Here is a 26,970-nt window from a genome sequence, read left to right as displayed (position 1 = left end):
TTGCATTTAATCAAACACAGTATAAGAACAAAATATATAATGTGTTATTTTATCAACTTGACTGATAACATTGATGTCTGCAACATGTTCCAAAACATGACTGCTTTATCAGCGTTTCTGAAGCTGCATGTCTTTCTGTATTTGCAGCACGTTTATGAAGTTTAGCATTGGTGTCGTCATTTTGATGAAAGTGCTTTCTGCATTTTGCAGCTCGTTTTTTATCTGCAGTTTGTTGGGTCTTCTTGGCCACCATACAAATGCAACGTGAGACTGTACTATGCACAGCAGAAGTCATATGTCAACATCGCCTTAAACCTTTCTGATTGAGTATGGAAATATTGGACGTGTTCTCCTGGCCAAAACAGAGAAGGACCATCTAAATTTTTACCAGCGTAAAGTTCAAAACTTGGGAAATGTTCTGTTATTGGGGGTAGGGGTGGGGGGGGGGTGGTGTTTTAGTGGGTACTTGCAGATTTGTGAAAGTACCATTAACACTAAGAAGAATGCACACTTTGGCACAACATATGCTGCCTTTTAGACGCCGTCTTTTTCAGGGACGTTCATGCTTATTTCATCAAAACATTCTGCTTGTGTTACAACAGCATGGCTGTGTAATAAGGGAGTGAGGGAGCTAGACTGGCCTGCCTGCAGTCCAGACCCGTCTCCTTTTGAAACCCAGTAGCACATCAGCGAAGGCCCCGTAAAGCTGTGCAGCTGAAGATTTTCTAATGGCACAACGGCAGAAAATTCCACTTCCAAAACTAGATTAATTGTTGTCTTCAGTCTCCAACCGATGTGTTATAAGGAAAGAAGGTGAGCGTGTTCCTGTCCCAACGTTTTGGAAAGTGCTGCAGGCATCAAATTTGGGATGAGTGTATGTATATAAATTAAAAAGAGTCCGAAAAGTAGAACATCACACATTACGTTTTTGTACTGTTTTCATTTTAATGCAGGTCTAAGACTTTACTAATCACTGCTTTCTGTTTTTTTTAGCGTTACATATCGCTGCTGTCGGATGAAAACCTTGTATCTCCATTTTTGTCATTTTTCAGTTTTTGACATAATTTAAAAATGCCTGTTGTCCTTTACATTGTGTGCGAATTTTATACTGAATGGACCAAAAGAAACAGCCTAAAATTACTTGGAAAAAAGTCTGGTTCCATTGACTTACATTAAAAGTAAAGTATGTTTTTTCCTTCTCCTGTAAAGTTATCATTTTGGAGATACAAGGTTTTCTTCCGCCAACAGCGATATACCGTCCGAACTATTTTGGAGCTGAGGTTTGTAAGCAAAATCTGTTATGAAAGAGTCTGTGATGATTTACATTCCCATTTGATTTACATTCTATAAGACAGGTTTAAATCTGCACTACTGACTTTGTTTTCCAATTGCTTTAATGTCAAACATCAAATGCACACGCGCACGCACATCCACACAGCGTGAGGGACTCACCTGAGGTCATGCAGCTCTGATCCTGAGCCAGTGATGAGCATGAATTCTCCAGGTGCAAGCTGGGTTATGGTGACCTCAGCGTAGACGCGCCCCCTCGGAGTCAACATGTGACTGATGTTGGTCAGTCCCACCTGACCACAGTGACAACATCAAACACCCGCAAAAGAGCAACATCAAAAAAAAACAAAACCACTGTTTAGTTCAGCTCAGTACACCAAACACACAAACACAGAACATTAAAGGCACCATAATTATGGATAAAGACACCAAAAACAACTTTCAACAAAGAACAGCTTTAAAGCCAAAGACTGCTGATGGATTGGGAAAGAAAGCCTCGTCTCAGCCTCAGACGCTCCTCTCAGACGTACAGGGATCGTCTGAAAGCGTGTTTGGTTTGTTTTTATTTAAATTGGTTTCCTGTGGGATCATTTTTGCTGTAGCCTCAGTTTAAAATGTTCCTACACATCACAATAAAAATAACAGTTGGAACACCCAGTTTCAAATTACCCTATACATAAAATATCTTCACAATCATAAACTATTATCCCTTCTTTATCTCACTCACTCACACACACACACACACACACACACACACACACACACACACGCAATTCTATCTCTGCACTACTATGACAATCATCATGTCATAGACACTATTAGTGTTGTTAATGTTTGCTTCTCATTTAAGTCCTTTGCTTATTTTCTCATTATTATTATTATGATTATGGTAACACTTGATTAATAAACACTATGATTAATAAACTTTTAACAGATTATCAGTAACACATCAACAGCATATCAGTGAAGTAGCAGTAGTGAAGCATCTGAATACACTGAAGAAAATATCTTGTAGATGTTCTGTTGATACAGTTGTTGTTCTGTTGTTGAGACATTAAGTAGATGTGTTGTTAATATGTTATTTCCATTACACAAAACCTAACCTTACCAACCTTACCCAACACCTAACCCTCACCCTGGCCCTAATCCTAACCCTAATCTTAACCTTAACCCAAAACCTAATCCTAAAACTGGCCCTAATCTTAACCCTAATCTTAACCTCAACCCAAAACCTAATCCTAACCCTGGCCCTAATCCTAACCCTAATCTTAACCTCAACCTAAAACCTAATCCTAACCCTGACCCTGGCCCTAATCCTAACCCTAATCTTAACCTCAACCCAAAACCTAATCCTAACCCTGACCCTGGCCCTAACCCTAACCGTAACCTCAACCCAAAACCTAATCCTAACCCTGGCCCTAATCCTAACCCTAATCTTAACCTCAACCCAAAACCTAATCCTAACCCTGACCCTGGCCCTAATCCTAACCCTAATCTTAACCTCAACCCAAAACCTAATCCTAACCCTGACCCTAATCCTAACCCTAATCTTAACCTCAACACAAAACCTAATCCTAACCCTCATATGTTGTTGACGTTACTGAGAGTCTGTTGAGTGTTTGTTTCATCTAAAAGGACTCAAAATAAAGTGTCACCGTGATATTAATTTTTTATGTATTATCTTTTTTTCTTTCTTTTACTGTTGTTTTTCTGTTTGTTTGTTTGTGCTTCCATGTCCTCCTTCATGAATACATTACTAATAAAAATAAAGTTTTAGTAGTCTTCTAGTGAGAGGGTGTGGTGGAGGGCAAAAAAAAATAAACAAACAAACAAACAAACAAACAAACAAACAGTCCGTGGTAGGTTATTTTGCACGTCAGTCAAACGACCCTCGACTCTTTCCTATTGAAGTAGGTGGATCTTAGCCATTGTAAGCTATGAAAGACTCCCTCACTATATAGGCCGAAGTCTGGCTTCATTCCTAAAGCTACCGGCCAGATTATTCTGAAGTTCTTCAAAGTGAGGCAGAGAGCTGCATTTCCAAATTCACTACAAAGTTTAATAATAAGTTTAGAATATATAGCTTGTGTACGGAGTCCAATAAAAAAGGACCCGTCTAACACTGCCTTCATGTGCCGTTTAAATGATTATATATGACATCCTGCACTAAAACGTCCCTTCAAGTTGCTCTGGAAGTGGCCTTTAAGTTTCTGACTGTCCTTTTTCCCTGTCATTGTGGCGAAGGAAAGGACATTTCAGTGGTCGCTGGTAAACAGATCTTTCTGTTTTAAACGTATTTTAATGATGTGACCGTAGACATTTCCTTACAGCTGTAAGCCTTGGCTGCATTATGTGCATTTGAATAACAGGGAAAATGTTGGGAAGATACCAAAATAGAAAACAGCTACTCTACCTGACCACATCTCTGACAACAAAGCACTTGAGGACTTTGGCTCAATCCCATTTCACCCCTCGCCCCACCACTTAGCCCTACCCCTCTGTTTTGTGCGGTCACGATTAGGGGTAGGGTGTCCCGATGTTTGTTGAGATAGAGGGGTGGGGCGAAGTGTTAGGGCTACATGACCCTCCAAACGGAGACCAAAGAAACACACAAATGTGAGAATTTAAAAAATAAAATCATAAAAATTTCAATAACCACTGTATTATCTTAGTTTAATGTTGTTTCAGTGTATTATGGTCGTTTTCTTCACAACAAGCATAAAAAATCGCTAATAGAATGCTAATGTCTCGGTAGCTAGCTAACTAAATTTCCCGTTCCACCTTAAATATTCCAGCAGTTCTGACACCTGAAGCGCCAGAATGTAACTGCTGCTCCATTTAAGGTGGAACGTGAAAATTCAAACAAGAAGCTGGTGAATATCTGACTTCAGCTTCATATCACTGAAGAATTTGGGGTGGGCGATAATAAATAATTGCCCCCCTCTTTGAAGGCATATGATGCCCTAAATGTAACTAAAGCCCAGCAGTGAGGAGCTCAACTTTACCCTCCTCTGCTGTCACTGCAGACTGGCAGGGTCGCCTACAGAGCAGCGCTGGTAGCTGTTAAAGAAGTAATGCTCTTTTCATTTGAGGGTCCCGTTTCATAGAGGAAGATTTCAACCACTACCCCTTGTAACTCAGTTTCAAGGGGCAAGGTGACACTCGAAAACAAGGGGTAGGGGTAAAAATAAGGAATGGGACTGAGCCTTTGTCAACATGTCTTAGGAGGTGAACAGAACTACCTGACAAGCATGGAAAACAAAACAAAACACCAGCATCAGCACCGCAGTGTTCAAATCCCCTTTTTTAATCTCCTTCTGTCTCTCACCTTTGGCATGGTGTTGGCGAACAGTCGGTCCAGCAGCTTGTGCGAGTCTTTCCCTTTGACTATGAACTTGCCAAAAGGTGAAAGGTCAATGACGCCCACTTTCTCCATCACAAGCTTGCACTCACGTCCCACCGGTCCAAACCAGTTTGTCCTTTTAAAACTGGGCCTGTAGAGAAACAGAGTAGCGCAGCTTACTTACAGTGTAGTTCACATTTAGGTGTTTTGTTTATGTAAACAATGCAAAACACGCACAAAATGACAAACATCCTCCATTGTGTACTAATGACATCCACAGAAGACAGATACTATGGATTTCTGCTGTGTGCATCCCTCACTGAAGACATGACAAATCAGCCAGGCGAGGTCAAGTTATTAAACCTGGTGACAACAAACACGGATTTAATGTTTTTTGGGCAAAGAATTTTAACAGAACTTAAAGGATTCAGGATAATCTTTACAGAAGACAAGGCCAAGTGACAGTCTTGAGTAGTCTAATCACCAAAATGTATTTAGATTACATTTAATATCAGGGCTTTACCAGTGTAAGCCTTTAAAGGACAATTCCACAGATTTTTCAAAATTTCAAAGCAATTCCACCACTGATATGAACTAGGTTACTGTAGAGAAATTAATAGAATCAGATTTCTTTAAAGTGGTGGTGATGGTAACAAGAGGTCACTATGTCTATAACACATACAATCGTATGCAAATGTTTTGGCACACCTAGTCATATTACGTTTTGTTGATTTTGAGAAAGTAAGTTCCTCTACAGAGAACAGACTTCCAAACATGTTAATGCGCAATTACTGTTTATTTGCTGAATTTAACATGTTGAAAAGAATAAACATGAAATATGAAATGTGGTTTGTGGAAAAGTTATGGCACATTTTATATTTTGTGTTTTATTTTTCACATTTTAAATAAATAGAAATTGTGCCCTAAAATCAGTAGAAATGCCATGTTCCCTGTAGGGGGGGGTTAATTTATTTTGACTTTCACAGAAAAACAACAAAACTTGTCATTTGGGTGTTGAAGCTTTTGCGTCCGACATACAGCCTTTTTCAGGGCAAAACCACCAGTGAACCTACAAGTGTCTTTTTTTAGTGTTTTACTTGTAATTTTGATGATGCAAATAACAATACAAAAAAAAAATCACATTTCTTTGGGGGCTGTTTTGCCTCATAATCCCCTACATGTACTTTCCACCATGAACGATATGTCAGATACCAGGCAGGGCATTCATAACCACTTCATGCAGTAACTTTCGGTGAGGGAGCTTTTAGAGGCATTAAACTCTTCAGACATCTGGTTCCCATCAACACCACTGTGAACAATTCTGACTCACTATGCTTCTCTACAACAGAGCATTTGACACCAAACCACTCTGAATGACTTTGTTGACATCTCAGTTGCATTATGGAGAAATTTTGACAAATCAATGGAATTCCCCTTTAACTAAAGTTAAGTCTGTGTTTAACTACAGCTCTTATTTTAGTGCATTATATTATAGCTACTACAAACCTTCATCTTAATTAGCACACACCTTAAATCTTACCTCAATTCACTGAAATTGATTAAGTTTAATAACAGTTTGAGAATGTGTAGTTTGTCTAAACCAGGGGTCTTTAATTAAAATTCAATGAGGTCCAGTTAGAGAAAATATCCCCAAGCAAAGGTTCGGAACATCATAATGTCTAACTTGCATCATGATTCAGTGCCATATATTGTTTACTGAAGTAGCCTAGTAGGTATATCAACATCTTATACAGTCAACAACTGAATATCAAATCAAATAAAGTACAATTCAGTCATATTTCAACAACATTTATGGTCAGTTTTCTCTTTTTAGATCACACCATGTGAAATAACTTCCCTCTGACTCACTTTCTTCTCCGACTGCTGTCTCTCACCTCGTCCCCCCCCTGTGTGTGCATCACTCATTCGAGTCTCAGCGCTCATCGTAATGCACAGATCTGATTGGTTGAGTAGCATCACGTGTGATATTTACAACGCATGCGATTGGTCTGTGAGTCTCCTGGGCCGCTAAAGCTACCATAGGGGCTAGAAAAGTTACACCGATTAAAATAGGACCACCCCGTCGAAATGAAATAGTTCTCCATAGTTTATCGGTTACAGGTCCAGGTCTGCATAGGACAGTGTCTGGGTCTACTGATCATATACGACTTCCCAAATAAAAAAATCCAAAAGCAGACCCCCTTCTGAAAAGTACATTCAGATGCTTTAAGGTGCACCCACTGCTGACACAGGTGTTCAACAGTTTGTATAATCTCCATAGAAAAGCATTGACCAATAGAATAAGACACTCTGTAGCAGCTGCACATGAGCCTAAGGTCACCATGTCCAATGCCAAGTGTGGGCTAGAGGGGTATAAAGCCCCCCAGCATTGGGCTGTGGAGCAGTGGAACTGTGTTCTCTGGAGTGATGGAGCTCCATCCACTACCTTGGGGCTGAGTTGGAGTGATCCAGGACCGACCATCCAACATCAGTACCCAGCCTCACTAATGCTCAATCAAATCCTCACAGCAATGTTCAGCATCTAGTGTAACGCCTTCCCAGAAGAGTAGAGGCTGTTACTGCAGCAAAGAGGGACAAACTCACTATTAATACCCTTCATTTCAGAAGAAACCCTGGACAAGTGAACAAGTAGTACTATAGTGTAGGTCTTTTATTGTTCTAAATGCAATTTATTGTTAGTGCTCAACAATTTGGCCAGATATTTGATTACATCTATAACTATAGGTTGCATTGTACATTTTCTATAATAGGGTAAATGTAAGATTCTAGTACTGACAGTGAGAAGGTGAGACGGGCCTCAGAGTCAAGATAATGACATCCCTGAACAACTGAAGCTGTTATTACTCAAGCCCAAAAGAGAGACGTCCACTGCAGAGAGCCAAAACCATGCATATTATTATTGCTGTGCCTACGGTGCTTGTTGAATGCAGAAACGCAGCCATTTCTCTGGGAACTGAGTTACTTGGCTGAGTGATGAATGGTGAATTTTGTAGCAGAAAACAGCAGCACAGCACGGAGCCTCAAATCTGCAGCTCATAGAAAGCCAATAATCACTGCTACTCATTTTACGCCTTCACACAGGACGAGATTGTTTAGATCCCAGTGTCTTCAGTGTGGAAGGGAATTGAGAGAGAGAGAGAGCGAAAGAGAGAGGGAGAGAGAGAGAGAGAGAGAGACACTACAGCAGAGGAGCGAAGCAGAACCTGCCAGTTTGCCTCCAATTCCTCAAAGAATAACACAATCCTAACACACATTTACACACCGAGGAAATCACACTTAGCAAAAACAGGAGGTATAAGTGATGGCAAATTACTCTGGATGGTGGAACATTGCTGTGAGGATTTGATTGAGCATTAGTGAGGTCAGGTACTGATGCTGGGTGAGCCACTTTCATATGTGGTCCTAGATCGGATTCGTATCCGAAGCTCATTCTGCTCGTTAGTTTGTGCTGATGATGCACGTGATTCATTCACGTGATGTTACTGAGTAGGATGTGAGCATGAGGGTCATTTCAGGACGCCGGTTCGTCACATTAATGACAGATTTGAACCACTTACCTAAACGAGTGTGAACCATTGTGTCAGAGAGATCGGATTTGAGCAAAAAATCGGATTTGAGCAATTAGGCTTGTAATGTGAACATAGCTTAAAAAGTCCGAAATGTGTTTTCAACTAGTTCGGGTTGTTTCTTCACCAGCGAAAAGAGACTGGTGAGATGAAATGTTTTAAACTTTGTTTTAAACTTCTTCACAGTACTGTAAAAAAAAAGAAAAAGAATAAAAGAGAAAAAAAAAGTGAATGAAGGCTTTTCAGCAGTTCTTTGGTTTAGGAAGGCGTGTGATGAACACAAGCGGCTACAGCGTGCAGGTAAGTGTGTTGTAGTGCGTATTTTCAGATACGTGTGTTAAGTTTGTACTTTACCTGTAGCCCACATCGTCTCCTGCCTTGTAGAAGTAGTGTGGCTGCTCCCAGCCCGCATGGAAGCCCATGGAGCATTCGTCCTTCAGCAGATCATAAAGTCCACTCACTCTGCTAGTGGGGCGACCAGCAAATCGCTCCTCTTTAGGATAACCCACTGAGAGAGAGACAGACAGAGAGAGAAAGACAGAAAGACAAACAGATAAAGATTTCATTCATGTTGTACTATAGCCCATCTGTTACTGAACAATGTTTCACCCCCTTTATCAATCAGTGGACACGGACCCCCACAGGACTGAGAATGAACCACCACTTAAATAATATGTGGTCAGCAGTGGTCCTGTGGTGGTTTCTTTCCTTTGATTGATGGACACAGTTAAGAGGGGCTGATGCAACAACAGATGATCTACAGTAAACTTACAAAGCGCACCTATACAGTAGTATACAAAAGGTTTTTACACCTCCAGTCAAATATTTATTTGCTGAATTTAACAAATTGGAAAAAAATAAGACAAAAGATCAAATGTGCCATTACTTTTGCACGGCCACATTTTTTTATATTATCTTTTCCTAATATATTAAATTCAGCAAAAAAACTGTAACTATTTTTTCACCAAGAATTTTCCACTTACTTTCACTGAGAAACCAACAAAACAAGCCCAGTTATGTGAAAAAATTAGAGCACCCCATGAAAAGCTTGATCTTCTTTAATATTTATAAGAATATGGACGTTTGATCTTTATTTTACCAATATTGAGAGATGGAGATGACATAGCTAAACAAATAAAACTGAAGAAATGTCTTTGAAAAATAATTTTTCAAATCTAATTAATGGTAATGCAATTTTCTTGGAAAAAGTTAAGACACCCCCACATGGATTACTACTTAAAATGCCTAAAATCAGACGCACCACATCAGCTGCAAATGATTACAACATTGTTGGAGAGGATTTTGGAGGAGGCTGTCGTATTCAAACCTCAGACATTTGGTTTGGTTTACTTGTGTTTGTTGAAGTGGGAGGAATCCAAAGAGAGCGAGATCCAGAGAGCTCTTTGAGGCCTTCAGAAAGAAGGTTGCAGATGCATATGAGCCTGGGAAGGGATTTAAAAAGACCCCAAAACAATTAGAAATCAGCGATTCTGCTATCTGGAAAATGATTTACAAGTGGAGAACATTTAAAACAACTGCCAACACAGTCAGGTCAGGCCGTCCTGACAAGTTCAGACGAAGAGTAGAAAGATGCGAAATGTGTAACGACGTCCAACAATCCTAAAAAGTCATCACAGGACTTTTGATTTTCATGGGAGGTGTGCAAGGAGGAAAACCAATATCTTCCTTTTTTAGTTTTTTATTAAATTTGTTCTTCAGAAAGGTCCTAAGAAGCAGCCTGCATCAGATTCATGACGCGTTCTTAAACTGTAAAATTGTTCGCACCGTTGTGCTTTTAAATGCGTGTAGATTCTGTTTCTACCTAAGAACAAATCCCAAAGAAACACGTCGAAGAAAACATTGATGAATGTCAAATCTTTGAAAACTTTGAAAAGCGGGTTTTAAGAAGAAATTTCTTCTTAGGAATGGTTGGTGAATGAGGCCTAATGTGCTTTGGACAGATGAATCCAAAGTTTAATTGTTTGGGCTCAGTAACAGAAGACATGTTTGGCACAAAGCACAGCATTTGAGCTCAAGAACCTCATACCAACTGTGAAGCATGGAGGTGGCAGTGTCATGGTTTGGGGCTGCTTTGCTGCAGCAGGGCCTGGCGAGCTCTCCATCATAGAATCTACTATGGATTGTTTATTGTATCAGAGTGTGCTTGAGGAAAATGTGAGACCATCTGTCCAAAAACTGAAGCGGAGGTGAAGCATGCAACACAACAATGACTCAAAACATTCCAGTAGATCCACCAAGCAGTGGCTCAAAAGAAAGGAATGAAGAGTTCTGGAATGGCCAAGTCAAAACCAGGATCTTAATCCTACTGAGATGCTGTGGGGTGATTTGAAACAGGCTGTGCATGCAAGAAACCCCTCAAACATCCCACAGCTGAGGGAATTTTGCATGGAGGAGTGGGAAAAACTTTCTCCCATTTGACGTCAAAGCCTAATAGATGGTCATAGGAAAAGTCAAATTGAGGTTATTTCAGCCAAAGGGGGAAAAACCAGCTATTAGGGCAAAGGATGTTCTAACATTTTCCTGAGTAAGAACACATTAAATATCTAATTTTCTTTGTTTTGACAAAAGTGATGCAATTATATCACTTTTATCTATAGATTTGAAAGAAGAGCAAATACCACAATAAGTTGTGGAACGTTTTTTGTTCAACATAAACACATGAATGCCCTGATAAATAGTTTTTAAAAATGTAATTTTCTCATATGCACAAAACTTTGGCACAGTATTGCAGCAAGAGATGCAGCTGGCAGCGTCACTCTTTATATTATTTTACCCATAACTTAAATCAATATTAAAATAATGACCAAAGATTCAACGCTCCAAATTTCAAATTTAATATCTTCAAGGATCTTTTTCTGTGTAACACTGTTTTTTTAAGAAGTCAACAAATCTTTAGCATCATTTTTAGCATTGTCTATGCAGGGCAGGGTTGCCAGGTCCAGCAAACATCACCAACCCATAGTTTGCTTAAAAGGTCGTTCTCTAAAACCTGACACTTTATTATTTTCTCATATGACCGTATTTTCAGCGTAGCCCAATTTGGCAGGAAAACCACAAACCTGGCAACCCCGATGGTGGGTGCGGGCTCTGGACCAAACACTCCACAGCATAGCCAATGAAAAGTGAAAGCATGTGATTCTACAGAACCACCTCTTGTGTGGAGGTCTTGTGATTGTAATTTGTTTGCTTAACAGGAAAAACTATCATAGTGTGTAAATCTCAAATATGGATGAAATGAAAATATCAAGCGATCTTAAGAGATGAAAAGAAGAGGATGGTCATTTTACAGGCGTGAAGGTTTCTGTAATTTTCTTTATTTGGGCGCAGCAACACCCCGCATATCTATTGATCAGTGTGTCTCTAAAGTTAGAGGACAATTCCACCAGTTTTTTCTAAATGCCTGCATTTTTCAATGACTGATATGTAAACAACGTCATTCAGATTGGTTTGATGTGAAACAGTTGATTGTAGAGAAACTTACTAACTCAGACTTCTTTACAGTGGTGGTGATGGGAACCAGGGGTCACAATGTCTACAACACCAATATAGACATTTTATTTACTATCCAAAAGCACCAGTGAACCTACACGAGTCTTATTAGTGCTCATATGTAATGTTGATGACGGTATAACAGTGGTAAATATGGAAAAAAAATGTTTTCTTTGGGGAAGATTTTATAACACTCTACATGCATCTCTCTACCATTTATGGATTTTAAAAAGTACATTGGAGCCATAATGTTTATTTCAAAACTATCACAGAAGCAGCCTTCACTTTCTGTATCACCACCTCCTGAGCTGTGCATTACAACTTCAGAGCGCTGTGCCATGCTGTGACTGTGCTGAGTTGTTGCTTACCCACGTTGTTAAAGCCGTACGACTCTCTGGCTTTGGCACACAAGTATGGCGCAGTGGTCCACTTTCCATAGCGGTTTGGGTCGCATTCAATCAGATCATAAGGAGGCTCACCGCTCATGATCCAGTCGCTGAGGAACTTTCCAACACCACCAGCATGAATTATGCCATACCTGAAATATCAATCGTATTAATCAAATCATGCAGTCATGTGGCTCGTTTTTGAAATTCATAACATTTTCTGTGATACATTTTTCTCCACAGCTTAGTCACGGGCAGGGGTCGGCAGCACGCCGCTCTTTTACTGCCCTGTTGTGGCTCCACAGCAGAATCAGATTTGTAGGTAAAAATAAAATAATCCTCCTTTACAGTAAAATAAAGCTCTGCTGATCGTTCAACACAGTTTAACAGTAAATGGTCTTAAACACTGGAGTTAAAGTAGAACTGCTAATTCACCCTTTAACCCTGAAGGTTGGTGCGCAGACTGCTGGTCAGCATAGCAACGCAGACAACAGTCTCGTCTAGCTCGTAGCTAACGAAATGGCGAAGAGAAAGATTTAGAACAAATATCAATAATTTGGAGACGAATGGACTTATTTACATTTATAATCACTCCAGCTGGTTTCCTGATACGTCTAATCTGCAACGAGAAACTGTCAAACACTAAAAAAGTACGAGTCAGATTCTTGTTCGCCAGCCTCTTGTTTGAATTTTCTCGTTCCACCTTAAATGGTGCAGCAGTTTTTAGAACAAGAATCTGGCGAATGAGAACCGACTTCATCCTCGTAAAAAATCAATCGCTGAGAGACATTTTACAAGAAACTATTCCACTTTTACAGAAAAGTTTCCTGCTGGAGATGCGAGAAAAGCGGCTATAGCTGAGCTAAAGCTTAAAGCAGAGCAAAGTAAGTCTGAGTTTAGATTTATATTACATTTTTTACTCTTTAGCAAATATTAAGACTTATTTTCAGCCAAGATGGTAAAAACGTTAATTCAATAAAATGGACATAAAATGTTGTGGCTCCCAAGGTGGTTTAATTGTTGGTGAAAGGACAAAATGGCCATTCTTATCATTTGGGTTGCTGACCCCTGGTCATGGGTAATTCCATCCACTCACTATCACATGATGCTATCAAGCTGGGAGGGTGAAGCCTAGCACTCGCTTTCCTCTGAATCCTCTGAGAAACTATGAATAAAATAACTTGTATTAAACTTTTCACACACTGCGTTGCATGAAATCCAATTAAACAGGACTAATTATGCTCTCCTTACAATCTATACAGTTGGGAAGTGACTAACGATATCCATGATACGCTCAGAAAAGCATCTGTAATGTAACTTATCACAATAAATATTGTCATATTGCCCAAATAGCCATTAAAATCAAAGGACAGTTCAACAAGCGTGGAGGAGAGCTCGGATTCGGGTGTGAAGGCACTAAACAAGCAGACAGTGTTTTTAGTGTTTACCCAAAGCCAATAGCGGTCCAGTAGTTGCGGACCCCCTGGTGCGGCCCAATCATGGGCAGCAGGTCTGGAGTGTATGTGATTGGTCCAGATACGATATTAATGATGTCAGCGTGCTTCAGGACAGGAACCATCTCCATAGCCATTTCCACATGGTCCATTATTCGGTCCAGATCAGACTCAAACAGCTCCTTTCCGAAACCTTTACCGTGACACGCAGGCATACACACAACACACGGACACACAACACAGTCGACGTTTAAAAGCATTTTAAGCGAGTATTATCAGGAAAGTAAGTAATCCTTAATCCTCACAATTAATTAATGCACCCTGCGCTTAATGGATACACAAATTAAGTCCTTGAAGGGGAATTCCACCAGATTTTTTAAAATTCTGCACAATTGAACCTTTACATCGCTCAGAGTTTGGTGTGAAATACTCTGTTCTAGAAAAACTTAGAGATAAAATTGTTTGCAGTGGTTGTGATAATAACCAGACATTTGAAGAGTTTAATGCCCCGTAAAGCTCCCTCACAGAAAGTTATTACATGAAATAGTTACTATTTGCTGCCTAAAGCCTTTTTTTAAATAACATTTTGCCCTAAAACATATATATTTTTAAAGTACATTCATTGGAGTAGTACATGCAGGGTGTTATAAGGCAAACAGCCCCCAAAGAAAACTTATATTTTCAGATTTATCACTATTTTACCATCATCAGCATTACATATAAAAACTCAGAAGACACATGTAGGTTCATTTGGAGAGTAAATCAAATGGCTATGTTTGTGTTGTAGACATTGTGACCCCTGGTTCCCATCACCACCACTGTAAAGAGATCTGAGCCTGTAAGTTTCTCTACAATGAACTATTTTACACCAAACCATTCTGAATGACTTTGTTTGCAACTCAACCACTGAATTATACAATCAGTGTAATTCCCCTTTAAGCCTAGTTTGACAGTAGTAAGCAAATGATTTAATAGTATGTTCTGGATAATACATATTCAAATTAATAACTATACATTAAGCCTAAGGTACAATAAACAAATAAACTCCCAATAATTTGGAGCCTGTGCTTAGTGGCTCCGGTTAGGTCAGAATACTCAGGGTGGTCCCTTTGCTGCACCTGGAGGAACTCCATCTCTGAGCCATGAGTCCTGCAGCACCATCTTCTCCTCCCTCTCGTAGGGGCCGAACAGCAGGCCGTCCCGCTCCTGCCTCAGGTAGTACGAGCCCTCCAGGTCCCGGATGACCGGCAGCTCCTTCTTCAGGGCCTTTACCTCAGGAACCGTCGCTGTGACCACATACTGGTGATGGACAGGGACGGTGGGGTGCTCAAAGCCAATCATCTGGCCCAGCTCCCGGGCCCAGAAACCTGTGGACCAATGAGATCAGAATTGAGAAAATGGGCCGCTGTCATAACAATACATCATATCTCTAAATTGTTAACTTCATAGGAGAAGAGAGAAATGCCCTCAACTATAATGTCCATGCAACATAAGGTTTTATTAAGCAGTAAAGTATTTTCGGACCATTTCTGTTGGTAAATTTTTTAATGAAATGTTCACACAACATAACAGGCAGTTAGTGTTTTCACATAAGTGAGGATGTTTTGATTGCGATGTCTTCCAAGAATCATCACTTAGCAATTCTGTAGAAATGCCATGAAAATAAATAAGAATGTATTTGTAATAATCATTTTGTAATTGTACCTGCAAACCTTGTGGTTCCATCCTAAACTTTAGGCCAGCGGTCGCAACCCAAATGTTAAGAAGAGCCATTCAGTCCTTTCAACAAAAATCAAATCACTTTGGGAGCCACAATATTTTATGCCCATTTTACTGTCTCGGCTGTAAATATGTCTCAGTACGCACTGATGTACTAGTATAGGCTAAGAAGTATAATCTAAATGAGAACTCAGACTTACTTTGCTCCGCTTTAAGCTTTAGCTCAGCTATCGCCGCTTTCCTCGCATCTCCAGCAGGAAACTTTTCCGCAAAAGTAGAAAATTTTCTTGTAAAATATCTCTCAATATTTGACTTTTTATGAGGCTGAAGTAGCTTTTCATTCGCCAGATTCTTGTTCGAATTTTCCCGTTCCACCTTAAATGGTGCCTGAGGCATCAGAATGTAACTGCTGCACCAGGATTGTTTTATTTTACTTAAACATTTAATTCTGCTGTGGAGCCGCAACAGGGCAGTAAAAGAGCCGCATGCTGCCGACTTCTGCCTTAGGGCAACACACAATAGCTCAATGAAAAGTACATTTGGGGTAAGGGACAAATTCCTTTAAGCCAAACACCAAACAAACCACTGGACAATCTCAATTCTGAGTCCTTTGTGGTAAAAGGGCTGATTTGTAAACCCACCCAAACTGGTCATACAAAGTGCACACTTAAAACTTTAACTTCTACAGAGGATTACACATGGATTTTAGTAATACATCCAACAAAATAGCCCTCTATTATCAAGAGAATGGCTAAAAGCATGGGAAAATGTTCTGCTCTGCTTACAAATGAAATGTGAGTCAGCAGAACAAACAAGGCATCAATTAAGTTTGGCAGAACGCTTGTAGTTTAGCTCCCTCATAGAGCAGTTTAAGCTCTAAAGAAACTCATTTGCTAAAGTCTCTGGCTGAACAATTTGTGTTATGGTACTAGGGTTATGTAATGCTCCACCGTGACCCGCCTTAACCTTCTTTCTGAGGGGCCCTGAATGCCTCTGGACTCTATACGCACTCTCTGACTCACATATACATACAGCAGAGGGCAGTATATTTAACCTGCATTTACATTTACACTTACGTATTCTGCAGTCACTCAATTAAAGCAACTTACAAAATGTGAAGTTTAATTGGGCTTCTATAATCTCCATAGAAAAGCTCTAGACACTCTGGAGCAGCTGCACATGAGCCTAACGTCACCATGTCCAATGCCAAGTGTGGGCTACAGGGGTATAAAGACCCCCAGCTGGAGCTCCATCCAATACCTTTGGGATGAGTTGGAGTGATTGAGAACTGACCATCCAATATCAGTGCCTGACCTCACTAATGCTCAATCAAATCCTCACAGCAATGTTCCAACATCTAGCATAAAGCCTTCCCATAAGAGTAGAGGCTGTTACTGCAGCAAAGAGGGACAAACTCACTATTAATACCCCTTTTTTTCAGAAGAAATGCTGGATCAGCAGGTGTCTACAAACATTTGCTTATAGTGTTGTTCTACACGGTCAGGGGTCGGCCGCCCAAATGTTAAGCAGAGCCATTTTGCCCTTTCAACAAAAATCAAACCACCCTGGAAGACACAACATTTTACGTCAGTTTTACCATCTTGGCTGTAAATATCTCTCAGTATGTACTAGTAAAGGCTAAAAAATGTAATTTAAATGAAAATACAGACTCACTTTGCTCTGCTTTAAGCTTTAGCTCAGCTATAGCCGCTTTTCTCGCATCTCCGGCAGGAAACTTTTCCACGAAAGTAGAACAGTTTCTTAAAAAATGTCTCTTAACTGTCGATTTTTATGAGGCTGAAGTCGCTTCTCGTTCACCAGCTTCATGTTCTAATTTTCCCGTTCCACCTTAAATGGTACTAGGGGTGCCAGAATGTAACTGCTGCACCATTTAAGGTGGAACGGGAAAATTCGAACAAGAAGCTGGCGAATGAGAAGCGACTTCATCTTCGCAACTTTTTAGTGTTCGACAGCTTCTCCTCGCAGTTTAAACATATCAGGAAACCAGCTGAGTGCTTATAAATGTAAAATCCATGCATCACCAAATTATCGATGTTCGTCTTAAATCTTTCTCTTCGCCGTTTCGTTGGCTACGAGCTAGGCGAGATTGTTGTCTGCGTTGCTATGGCGACCAGCAGTCTGTGCGCCAGTGTTCAGAGTTAAAGGCATTAGGAATTATAATCATAAAGGAATTAGCAGTTCTACATTAACTCCAGTGTTTAAGACCATTTAGTGTTAAAACTGTGTTGAACGATCAGCAGAGCTTTATTTTACTGTAAAGGAGGATTATTTTATTTTCACCTACAAATCTAATCCCGCTGTGGAGCCACAACAGGGCAGTAAAAGAGCCACATGCAGCTCCAGAGCCACATGTTGCTGACCCCTGTACATGGTGAACACTGTCACTGACAGTGACTACGGGGTGAAGTTGGTAGGGCGTAAAGGGGGTGTGTAGGGGGGCTGAAACAGGAGGCAGAACATTTTCTCCTGCCAAATAATCTGCTGGAACGACTGCACTTTCCAAAATAAACTGTCTGCTCCAGATACTGATTGACTACTTTGCTGATGCATGTGTGTATGTGACAGGCAAAGTGAGAGTAAATGTGAGAGATAAAGTGTCATCTCCAACTGTCTATTACATTTCAACCACTTTCTGACAGTCTTTTGGAGCTTCCAGCAGGACTGGAGCAGGCAGTCACTGCAGGACAGCTCCTTCATCTGTGTGTCGTATGACCACTCTGATGTATTAATACTAGGACAGGCAGTTCCGCTGAGCTCTGCATTCTGTACCTACACACAGCAACATAACTAACAGCAGCACATATTTCAAGGCACTAGAATATATTTCAAGAAATAGAACAAACTAGCTTAAGATACTTCACATGTAAATATTCATCTTAATTCAAACACACGTTTGTAGTAATTCAAACTTGTAGTAAGACTCCTATAAGCGCCTTTTAAAGTTTATAGCTTCTCCTAATCTATGTACATGGTTCTCACAGTTCTCCTTCGTTGCTGCTGTATCTGTCTGTCTGTCTTTAGTTTATAAGTGTACATATGTCTTTTCTGTGTATCTGACATATATATGGCATTTACATCTACACTTATTGTCCATTTATCAGCTCCACTTATCATATAGCTTCACTTTGTAGTTCTCCAACTACAGACTGTAGTCCATCTGTTTCTCTGCATACTTTATTAGCTCCGTTTCACCCTGCTCTTCAATGGTCAGGACCCCCACAGGACCTCCACAGAGCAGGCCCAGGGAGCTCTGTTGGCTGGATGTTTTTGGTTGGTGGACTATTCTCGGTCCAGCAGTGACACTGAGGTGTTTAAAAACTCCAGCAGCACTGCTGTGTCTGATCCACTCGTACCAGCGCAACGCACTCTAGCACACCACCACCACGTCAGTGTTACTGCAGTGCTGAGAATGATCCATCACCCAAATAGTACCTGCTCTGTGGGGGTCCTGACCATTGAAGAGCAGGGTAAAAAAAGTATGCAGATAAACAGATGGACTCTATGCATGCATGTGTGAGTGCATATGAACATGTGTGTGTCTTTGTGTGTGTGTTTACTCTGGCAGAGTTCTTGCACAAGTCTACCAAGAACACACACACACACACACACACACACACACACACACACACACACACACACACACACTACCCTTCACAGAAATAGCTCAGTAATGAATGGAGCTCTGTTGGCCCACTTAAGCAGGACTAGTCACGGCTATAACGATGTACAGCCTCCTCCTCTCCCTCACACTCTTTTCAAACATAATAACAGAAAGAGAAACCCGTAGGGGCTGCCCTAATGACACTGACCTGATCATAAACACACACACAAACACACACAGCAACAAGAAGGTTGTGTATTAAGCAGCCACAGCACACTGAGCCAAGTGTTTGCAAAAAGGTTTCTCTGCATCTTTGCTGTGCTCAAATAATGAAAAGGGCAACATTTCACAGCTACTAACATTGGTAAAAAAAGAAAAGGAAACCTCTTAATTCTTAACACACTGACTAGTCAAAGGCGGGACATTCTGTTATCTATAAAAACGAAGGTAGGCTTTAGAACATCTGGATTTTTGACAGTAGTCGAGTGAATTACACAAAGAAGACTCAGCTACGAGGTTTGGATCAGCAGGAGAGACGGGCTTGTTGACTAAAGGGTGTGTTTGTAGGTCAGTGGGGTTCAGGGTGAACAAGATCTTTCCCCAGATGTAATTGACATTCTTTAGGTCCTGACCTTTGACCTCGGGAGGAGTTCCTGATTGGCTGCAGGAGAGCCAGGCCGCAGGCTTTCTGCAGTTTTATGTTTCAACTCTGCAGGACAAAACTGGAAACCAAAGCAAGGAAAGAGCCTTAGAGGAACCACATGGCAAGAGATGAGAGAGAGAGAGAGAGAGAGAGAGAGAGAGAGAGAGGGGGAGAGAGAGAGAGAGAGAGGGAGGAATGTGTGGGGAGTCCAAAATATCAGCAAACACAGCCAGAGAAAAGAACAGGGGGAGGATGATGAAAGCCAGACGCGCTCCGAAAAAATCATTTATGATTCATCTGTGTCGAGGGGCTGCACATGAGTACGTTGATGTTATATACATGTGCAACTCATTGACATGTCTGAAACATGTAGTCAAAAAGTTTAAATGATGGGCACCACTTGTCAACTTTTCTGAGTGTAAATAAGTGAAAGCGTCCTCTACAGACACACTTCTGCACATTTTAATGCACTATTACTGTTTATTTACTGAATTAAACATACTGGGGAAAAATATTGGAAGTAATAAAACATAAATTGTGTCCTGTGCAAACGTTACGGCACGTTTCATATTTCATGTTTTAGTTTTTGATAAAACTTTCGTGCACTAAAAAACAACATATTTGTGTTCTCTGTAGAGGATGTGCTTCCACTTAATTTCCACTTAGAAAATCATCAAAACATGCTGACCAGGGGTATTCAAACTTTTGCATATGCCTGTAGGACCAAGACTAGGATCTGAGAGGCTAATCATGGAAAAGAGATTGAAAAAAAAACTGAAAAAGAACAAGGAGAACAAGAAGAAAGCGAGAGAGAGAGAGAGAGAGAGAGAGAGAGAGAGAGAGAGAGAGAGAGAGAGAGAGAGATTTAACATTTAACATTTTCTCCTCTTAATTATCACATATTAATCTTGATTTATATTTTGATTTATTTATTATTTTATTTATCTATTTATATATTTTTTTGTAATTAACTTTTGATATATGGACCATTTTTGTTATGCTTTGACCATACAAATGTACATTTGTCATGTCAATAAAGCAAACTTGAACTTGAGAGAGAGTGTGAGAGAGAGAGAGAGAGAGAGAGAGAGTGAGAGAAAGAGAGAGAGGGTGAAAGAGAGAGAGTGAGAGAGAGAGAATAAGAGAGAGAGAGAGCGTGAGAGAGAGAGAGAGCGTGAGAGAGAGAGAGAGAGAGGGTGAGAGAGAGAGAGAGAGAGAGAGGGTGAGAGAGAGAGAGAGAGAGAGAGAGTGAGAGAGAGAGAGAGAGAGCGCGTTCGAGAGAGAGAGTGAGAGAGAGAGTGAGAGATAGAGAGTGAGAGAAAGAGAGACACAGACCGGGGGTGGGGTGGGGTGGGGCCAGAGAGAGAACATCTCAGTGGTATGCAAGACTGGTAGCTGCGGATCTCCTTACACAAGTATTTTTCCGCACACTCAAGATGCATCGCCATTAATCAAATACATGTACATACACACACCAGCCAGGCCTCAGATCCTCACAGACTCCCAACTGTGGGAAACCCTCAGGGTTTTATAGGTCTTCAGAGAAGGCCTAAAGATTTCTGAGAATTAAAACATCAAATATCCATAACTTGTGTTTAATACACTAAAACCGTTCTAGTTAATCTATCTGTTAAGACAACGTAACGCTTAAAACACAAACGCTTAAAATCTTGAACCGTCCAATGGAAAACTGCCCATTCAGGATCGTTTTCTATGTCTGCTTAAGTAAATACACAGAGCAAGCTCTCCCATTGGCTAGGACTTGAGGAGCTAAATTAAAGGCCTAACTCGTTAGATTAACTACCAACATACTGACAGAAGAATTAATCAGTCATGTTTTGATTTACAATGTGTAGGACAAACTTCGTAAGAACAAACTCACACTAGACCTTCTGGAAGTTCTAGACACGTCACTGACTGTGAATTACGAGCAGCCAGTCAGACAGAGGCAATTCACACACACACACACACACACACACACACACAAACACATACACATAAAAACTCCTATGGATGTAATGTGTAGGTGTCCTAATACTTTTGTCCATATATTGTATATGTACACACACACACACACACACACACACACACACACACACACACATATATATGTGTGTGTGTGTGTGTGTGTGTGTGTGTGTATGGACACCTACACATTACATCCACAGGAACTTTTATGACTCCTGTTCTAAATCCATAGACATTAATATGTAGTTGGTCCCCCTTTGCAACTATAACAGCTTCCACTCTTCTGGGAAGCTTCTACAAGATGTTGGAGAGTGTCTGTGGGAATTTCTGCCATCATCCAGAAGAGCATTTGTGAGGTCAGACACTGATGCTGGATGAGAGTGCCTGGCACACAATTTCCATTCTAGTTCATCCCAAAGGTGTTTGATGGGGTTGAGGTCAGGGCTCTGTGAGGGCCAGTCAAGTTCTTCCACACCAAACTCACCCAGCCAGGCCTTTATGGACCTTGCTTTGTGCACTGGGGCTCAGTCATGCTGGAACAGAAAAGGTTCTTCCCCAAACTGTTCCCACAAAGTTGGAAGCATAGAATTGTCCAAAATGTCTCGGTGCTGAAGTATTAAGATTTCCCTTCACTGGAACTAAGGGTTCTAGACCAACCCCTGAAAAACAACCCATATCATCATCCCTCCTCCACCAAACTTTACAGCAGTCAGGCAGGTAAGGTTCTCCTGGCATTCGCCAAACCCAGACTCGTCCATCAGACTGACAGATAGAGAAGCTGATTCGTCACTCCACAGAATACGTTTCACTGCTCCAGAGTCCAGTGGTGGCGCTTTACACCACTCCATCCGACACTTGGCATCGTGCTTGGTGATGTAAGGCTGTTATGCAGCTGCTTGGCCATGGAAACTCATGCCATGCAGCTCCTGGGGCACAGCTTTGTGCTGATGTTAATGCCAGAGGAGGAGGTTTGGAACTCCACAGTTATTGAGTCAGCAGAGTGTTGGTGACTTTTATGCACTATGCACGTTATGTGGTCTGCCAAGGCAGACTGCATGGCTAGGTACTTGATTTTAAACAGCTGTGACAATGGGACTGAATGAAACACAAATAAAAGTACAATAGCAGATACATAAAATATACATAAAACATATATATATAAAATGTCATGTAAAAAATTAATAATGACTATTTTTGGTACATACAAAAATAAAACACAAGAAAAATGTAGTATAAGGGCCTTTAATATGACCAGAAACATGAACTAACATGTACTGATTTCAGGTTGACTAAGTAGTTGACCTGCTTTTGTACATTTACTCAAGTGTTCTATTTTGGAAAAATACTTTTACTTTTACATAAATCACTTAAACAAAGTAACAATACCTTTAGACTACGCTACACTCATCTGCTGTTCTGAGAACAGAGCAAAATGTACAGAAAAGCAGCTAATAATAACATGACATGCAGGGAAAAGGGCTCGAGATCCAGACAACTGGGTCTTATTTACTGCCATTCTTCAGAAACTACGTTCAAAATATGTGGGGTGTGTTGCAGTAACTGCTACTGAATGAAAGCCGCCCTGCTGCTGAGAGCCAATTGGCTGACAGGGAAGGTGGCAGCATGATGCCAGAAAGCTTGTATGAATGGGCTTAGCCAAGGCATTCCTGACCTCGTCCACTCTCTCCAGGGAAACATAAACTTAAGAGAGAGAGAATGAGAGCCCCACTCTTGACGCAGATGCACTATAAAATAATCCTAACTTTAATCATAACCAGCTAAAAAAAAAAAAGTTTCTGCTCCTTCAGTGTTTTGGAGAAAACAGACCACACAAATTAGTGAATTCAGCTATTTTAAGATGCACCCACTGCTGAAACAGGCATTGAGTGCGCACTTGTATAATCTCCATTGAAAAAGCACTGAATAACAGAATAGAACACTTTGGAGGAGCCACACATGAGCCATGTCCAATGCCAAGCTTTAGCTAGAGGGGTATGAAGCCTCCCAGCATTGGGCTGTGGAGCAGTGGAACTGTGTTCTCTGGAGTGATGGAGCTCCATCTAATACCTTTGGGATGAGTTGGAGTGATCCAGAACTGACCATCCAACATCAGTACCCTCACTAATGTTCAATCAAATCCTCACAGCAATGTTCTACATCTAGCGTAAAGCCTTCCCAGAAGAGTAGAGGCTGTTACCACAGCAAAGAGGAACAAACTCACTATTAATACCCTTGATTTCAGAAGAGATGCTGGGGGAGCAGGTGTCTACAAACTTTTGGACACATAGTGTATGTCAATATAAGGCAGAAAATCTAAATGTGATTATAAAATACATTAAAATGACATAACATTGAACAAGTCAATGGATAGAGTTGTACATTTGTGCACACGGTCACCATTTTTCCTTGTTAAACAGTTTTAGAATCCATAATACAAACAGTGCAATTGAAGGTTTCTAGTCAGAATCTGGACGTATGAATTCAGCTTTCAGGCTCGGTTTCCAAATAAATGTTCTAGACTCACTAACTACACACACACACATCTCTTTGGTTGAGGCAGGAGTGAACTGTGACCTCAGTTGCTCCATGGCTGGACACTGGAGCACAGAGCTGGCAGGACTGCTGGGACAATTTCCTAGAATGTATCACATTCCACTGAATTCTATTCAATTTGATTCCAGACTTTTAGGCCCAAACCCATTCCTAATGTTTACCCCTACCCCTTGTTTTCGAGTGTCATCTTGCCCCTTGGAACTGAGCTACAAGGGGCAGTGGTTGAAATCTTCCCCTCTGAAATGGGACCCATCATTGCCCACCATTAATCTTCAGTGATATGAAGCTGAAGTCAGCTATTCGCCAGCTTCTAGTTCAAATTTTCCAGTTCCCGTAATTATTTAATCGAGGAAATTCTCACATTTCTGGGTTACTTTGGTCACTTGCACAGCCATTTTTTCCTCATATCACTCTGTTTGGAGTCTCTGAAAGACCTCAGTTTGGAGAGGGATATAGCCCCAACACTTCACCCTACCCCTCTATCTCAACAAGAATCAGGACACCCTACCCCTAGACATGAACATGCAATACGGAGGGGTAGGGCTAGGTGGTAGGGGCGAGGGGAGAAATGGGATTGGGCCTTAGACATGGCACAGATGCATTACATGGATCCTAACTGAACTTAGAGCTGAAAACACATTTTGGACTTTCATATGATTTGGACTAAAATCCTTCCACTTTGAGTGGCTACCTCAATTATATTAATTTTATTATAGAATAATAATTACATTTATTTTACTAAACAAACGATTGAACATTCCATACTGTCACTACCAAACGGTTGTAACAGTACAAAAACTTTACCAAATGTTTCAGTAGTTACAATTTTTAAATATTTTTATGACAACACAAAAAAGTTTATTTAACTTTAGAAAATACGTGCTTCAGGAGGAGGTCTGACATTTTGGGGGCCCTAAGCAGGATTTTTTGGGGTACCCATGTGCCTAGGCACTCCACCCAGACCTACACCTTGTAAAAGGTTTAAAAAAAGATTTTTTATCGTTTTGAATTGTTAATGTTAGTAACTTATTTAATTTGTCCTATTTGTATTTTAGCCATATATTTGACTGAATACTGTTGTGGTACATTTACTGTCAGTCTAAGTTTATGTTTATGGTTAATATAGAGTTAATATAGTTATTGTATGTATAAGGACCAGTCTTAATATAATTCAAACATTTATACATATAAATGTTATATATAGTATTAAATAAATGTTCTGTGAAATTAGAGTCTAACTAATACCAATGACTAGCACAGGTGGTGTAAATTATGTGAAAAATAATGGTAACTTAGAGTAATTACCTAAAAGCTGTTAGGGGGCTGTCTAGTGGCTGTGGGCCCTAAGCAGCTGCTTATGTCGCTTATTAGGTAGAACTGGCTCTGTTCAGTAGAGACAATTCTTAATCTTCCACACTGATTTTCAGACTGTAGGACACATCTACCTCAAAACAATGGGGTGTAACTGCTCACCATGTGGGACAGGAATGCAGCCTTGCTTGCTGCTCTACAATGTCTAAAATGGCTAAATGGTAGTAACATAAAAAACTTAGTATAAAACAAGATCAATCTACATCTTTTGACCTCACTTTAAAAAAAAAAAAAATCTTAAAAAAACCAACATTTTGACAAGTGTAAATTCAGGGGTTAGGGTTTGGGACAGACACCTCCCAACAGAAAGTACCCAATAAATGATGATTTTGTATATATTTAGCTTATTGCTATCTCTATTAATGCCTTGGATTTAAATACAACCCCATTTCCAAAAGGTTGGGACGCTGTGCATAATGTAAATAAAAATACAATGCAATGATATGCAAATCATGTAAACAATATTTTTAAAGAAAAACCCTCCAAATGTTTTCAGTGGTGACAGGTCTGGACTGCAGGCAGGTCAGTTTAGCACCTGGACTCTGTTAATACGGAGCAATGCTGCTGTAACACATGCAGAATGTGGTTTTACATTGTCTTGCTGAAATAATCAAGGCCTTCCCTGAAAAAGACGTCGTCTGGATGGCAGCATACTAATGCCCCCCTATACCATCATGAATACTGGCTTTTGAACTGTGCCCTGATAACAAGCTGAGTGGTCTTTATCCCAGAGGACACAGCGTCCATGATTTCCACCACCAGGTGTTTTTTTCAGCATCACACAACTTTACCAGCCTTTTGTTGCCCCCGTCCCAGCTTTTTTGGAATGTGTTGCTGGCATCAAATTCAAAATGTGCATATATTTTTTAAAAAACAATTAAATTTCTCAGTTTCAACATTTGATATGTTGACTTTGTACTATTTTCAATGAAACATAGGGGTTAGAGAATACATTTAACCAAAGCCAACTAGGCTTATAACTAGAGCTGGTAGCTTAGTAAACACCACTCAAAACTCACACAACCATCAGCGTTTCTGAATGACAGCTTGTCTGCCAAACGAGATAACAGGTACAATGACCTTCACAGAAACACCACCAAGGCTTACGATCCTGCTGGGTCTGCATAACAACAACACGACCTCTTCACTTGTACCTGTGGAACGCACTGACACATCATCACTTTACCAGGCTTGACCTCAGGTGACTTCACCTCAGGTTTCCACACTGACAGCTAATAAAAAAACAAAAGGTTTTATATTGTTGTAGGAATATTACGAGATTATTTAACCTGTTTCTAGATTGTCACTTTGTCATTCTTGATTAAGTCAAACTGTGCGGTAGCAGATGAGCTATCGTCTCTGACTTTACATCTACAAGGTGGACTGACAAGGTAGGAGCGTCTGGACAGTGAGTGGACACAGTGTTTAAAAACTCCAGCAGCACTGCTGTGTCTGATCCACTCGTACCAGCACAACACACACTAACACACCATCACCACGTCAGTGTTACTGCAGTGCTGAGAA

At 40.5% G+C, this 26,970-nt stretch overlaps 1 protein-coding gene across 1 annotated transcript in view; it reads right to left on the bottom strand.

Moving 5' to 3' along the window:
* The window catches only part of dmgdh (dimethylglycine dehydrogenase), a 51,995-nt gene that overhangs the window by 9,972 nt on the left and 15,053 nt on the right, over window positions 1-26,970 (bottom strand). Inside the window, exons 6-11 of the mRNA XM_036587461.1 lie at window positions 14,689-14,937; window positions 13,565-13,763; window positions 12,099-12,268; window positions 8,575-8,728; window positions 4,619-4,784; window positions 1,453-1,583 (exon numbers count right to left, since the gene is read on the bottom strand). Of these exons, the coding sequence (XP_036443354.1) occupies window positions 1,453-1,583; window positions 4,619-4,784; window positions 8,575-8,728; window positions 12,099-12,268; window positions 13,565-13,763; window positions 14,689-14,937 (1,069 nt within the window). The remainder of the gene's footprint in view (window positions 1-1,452; window positions 1,584-4,618; window positions 4,785-8,574; window positions 8,729-12,098; window positions 12,269-13,564; window positions 13,764-14,688; window positions 14,938-26,970) is intronic.

This window comes from Colossoma macropomum, unplaced genomic scaffold (genome assembly GCF_904425465.1).
Source record: "Colossoma macropomum unplaced genomic scaffold, Colossoma_macropomum, whole genome shotgun sequence".
Lineage (NCBI taxonomy): Eukaryota > Metazoa > Chordata > Actinopteri > Characiformes > Serrasalmidae > Colossoma > Colossoma macropomum.
This window is presented reverse-complemented; position numbering and strand designations above follow the sequence as displayed.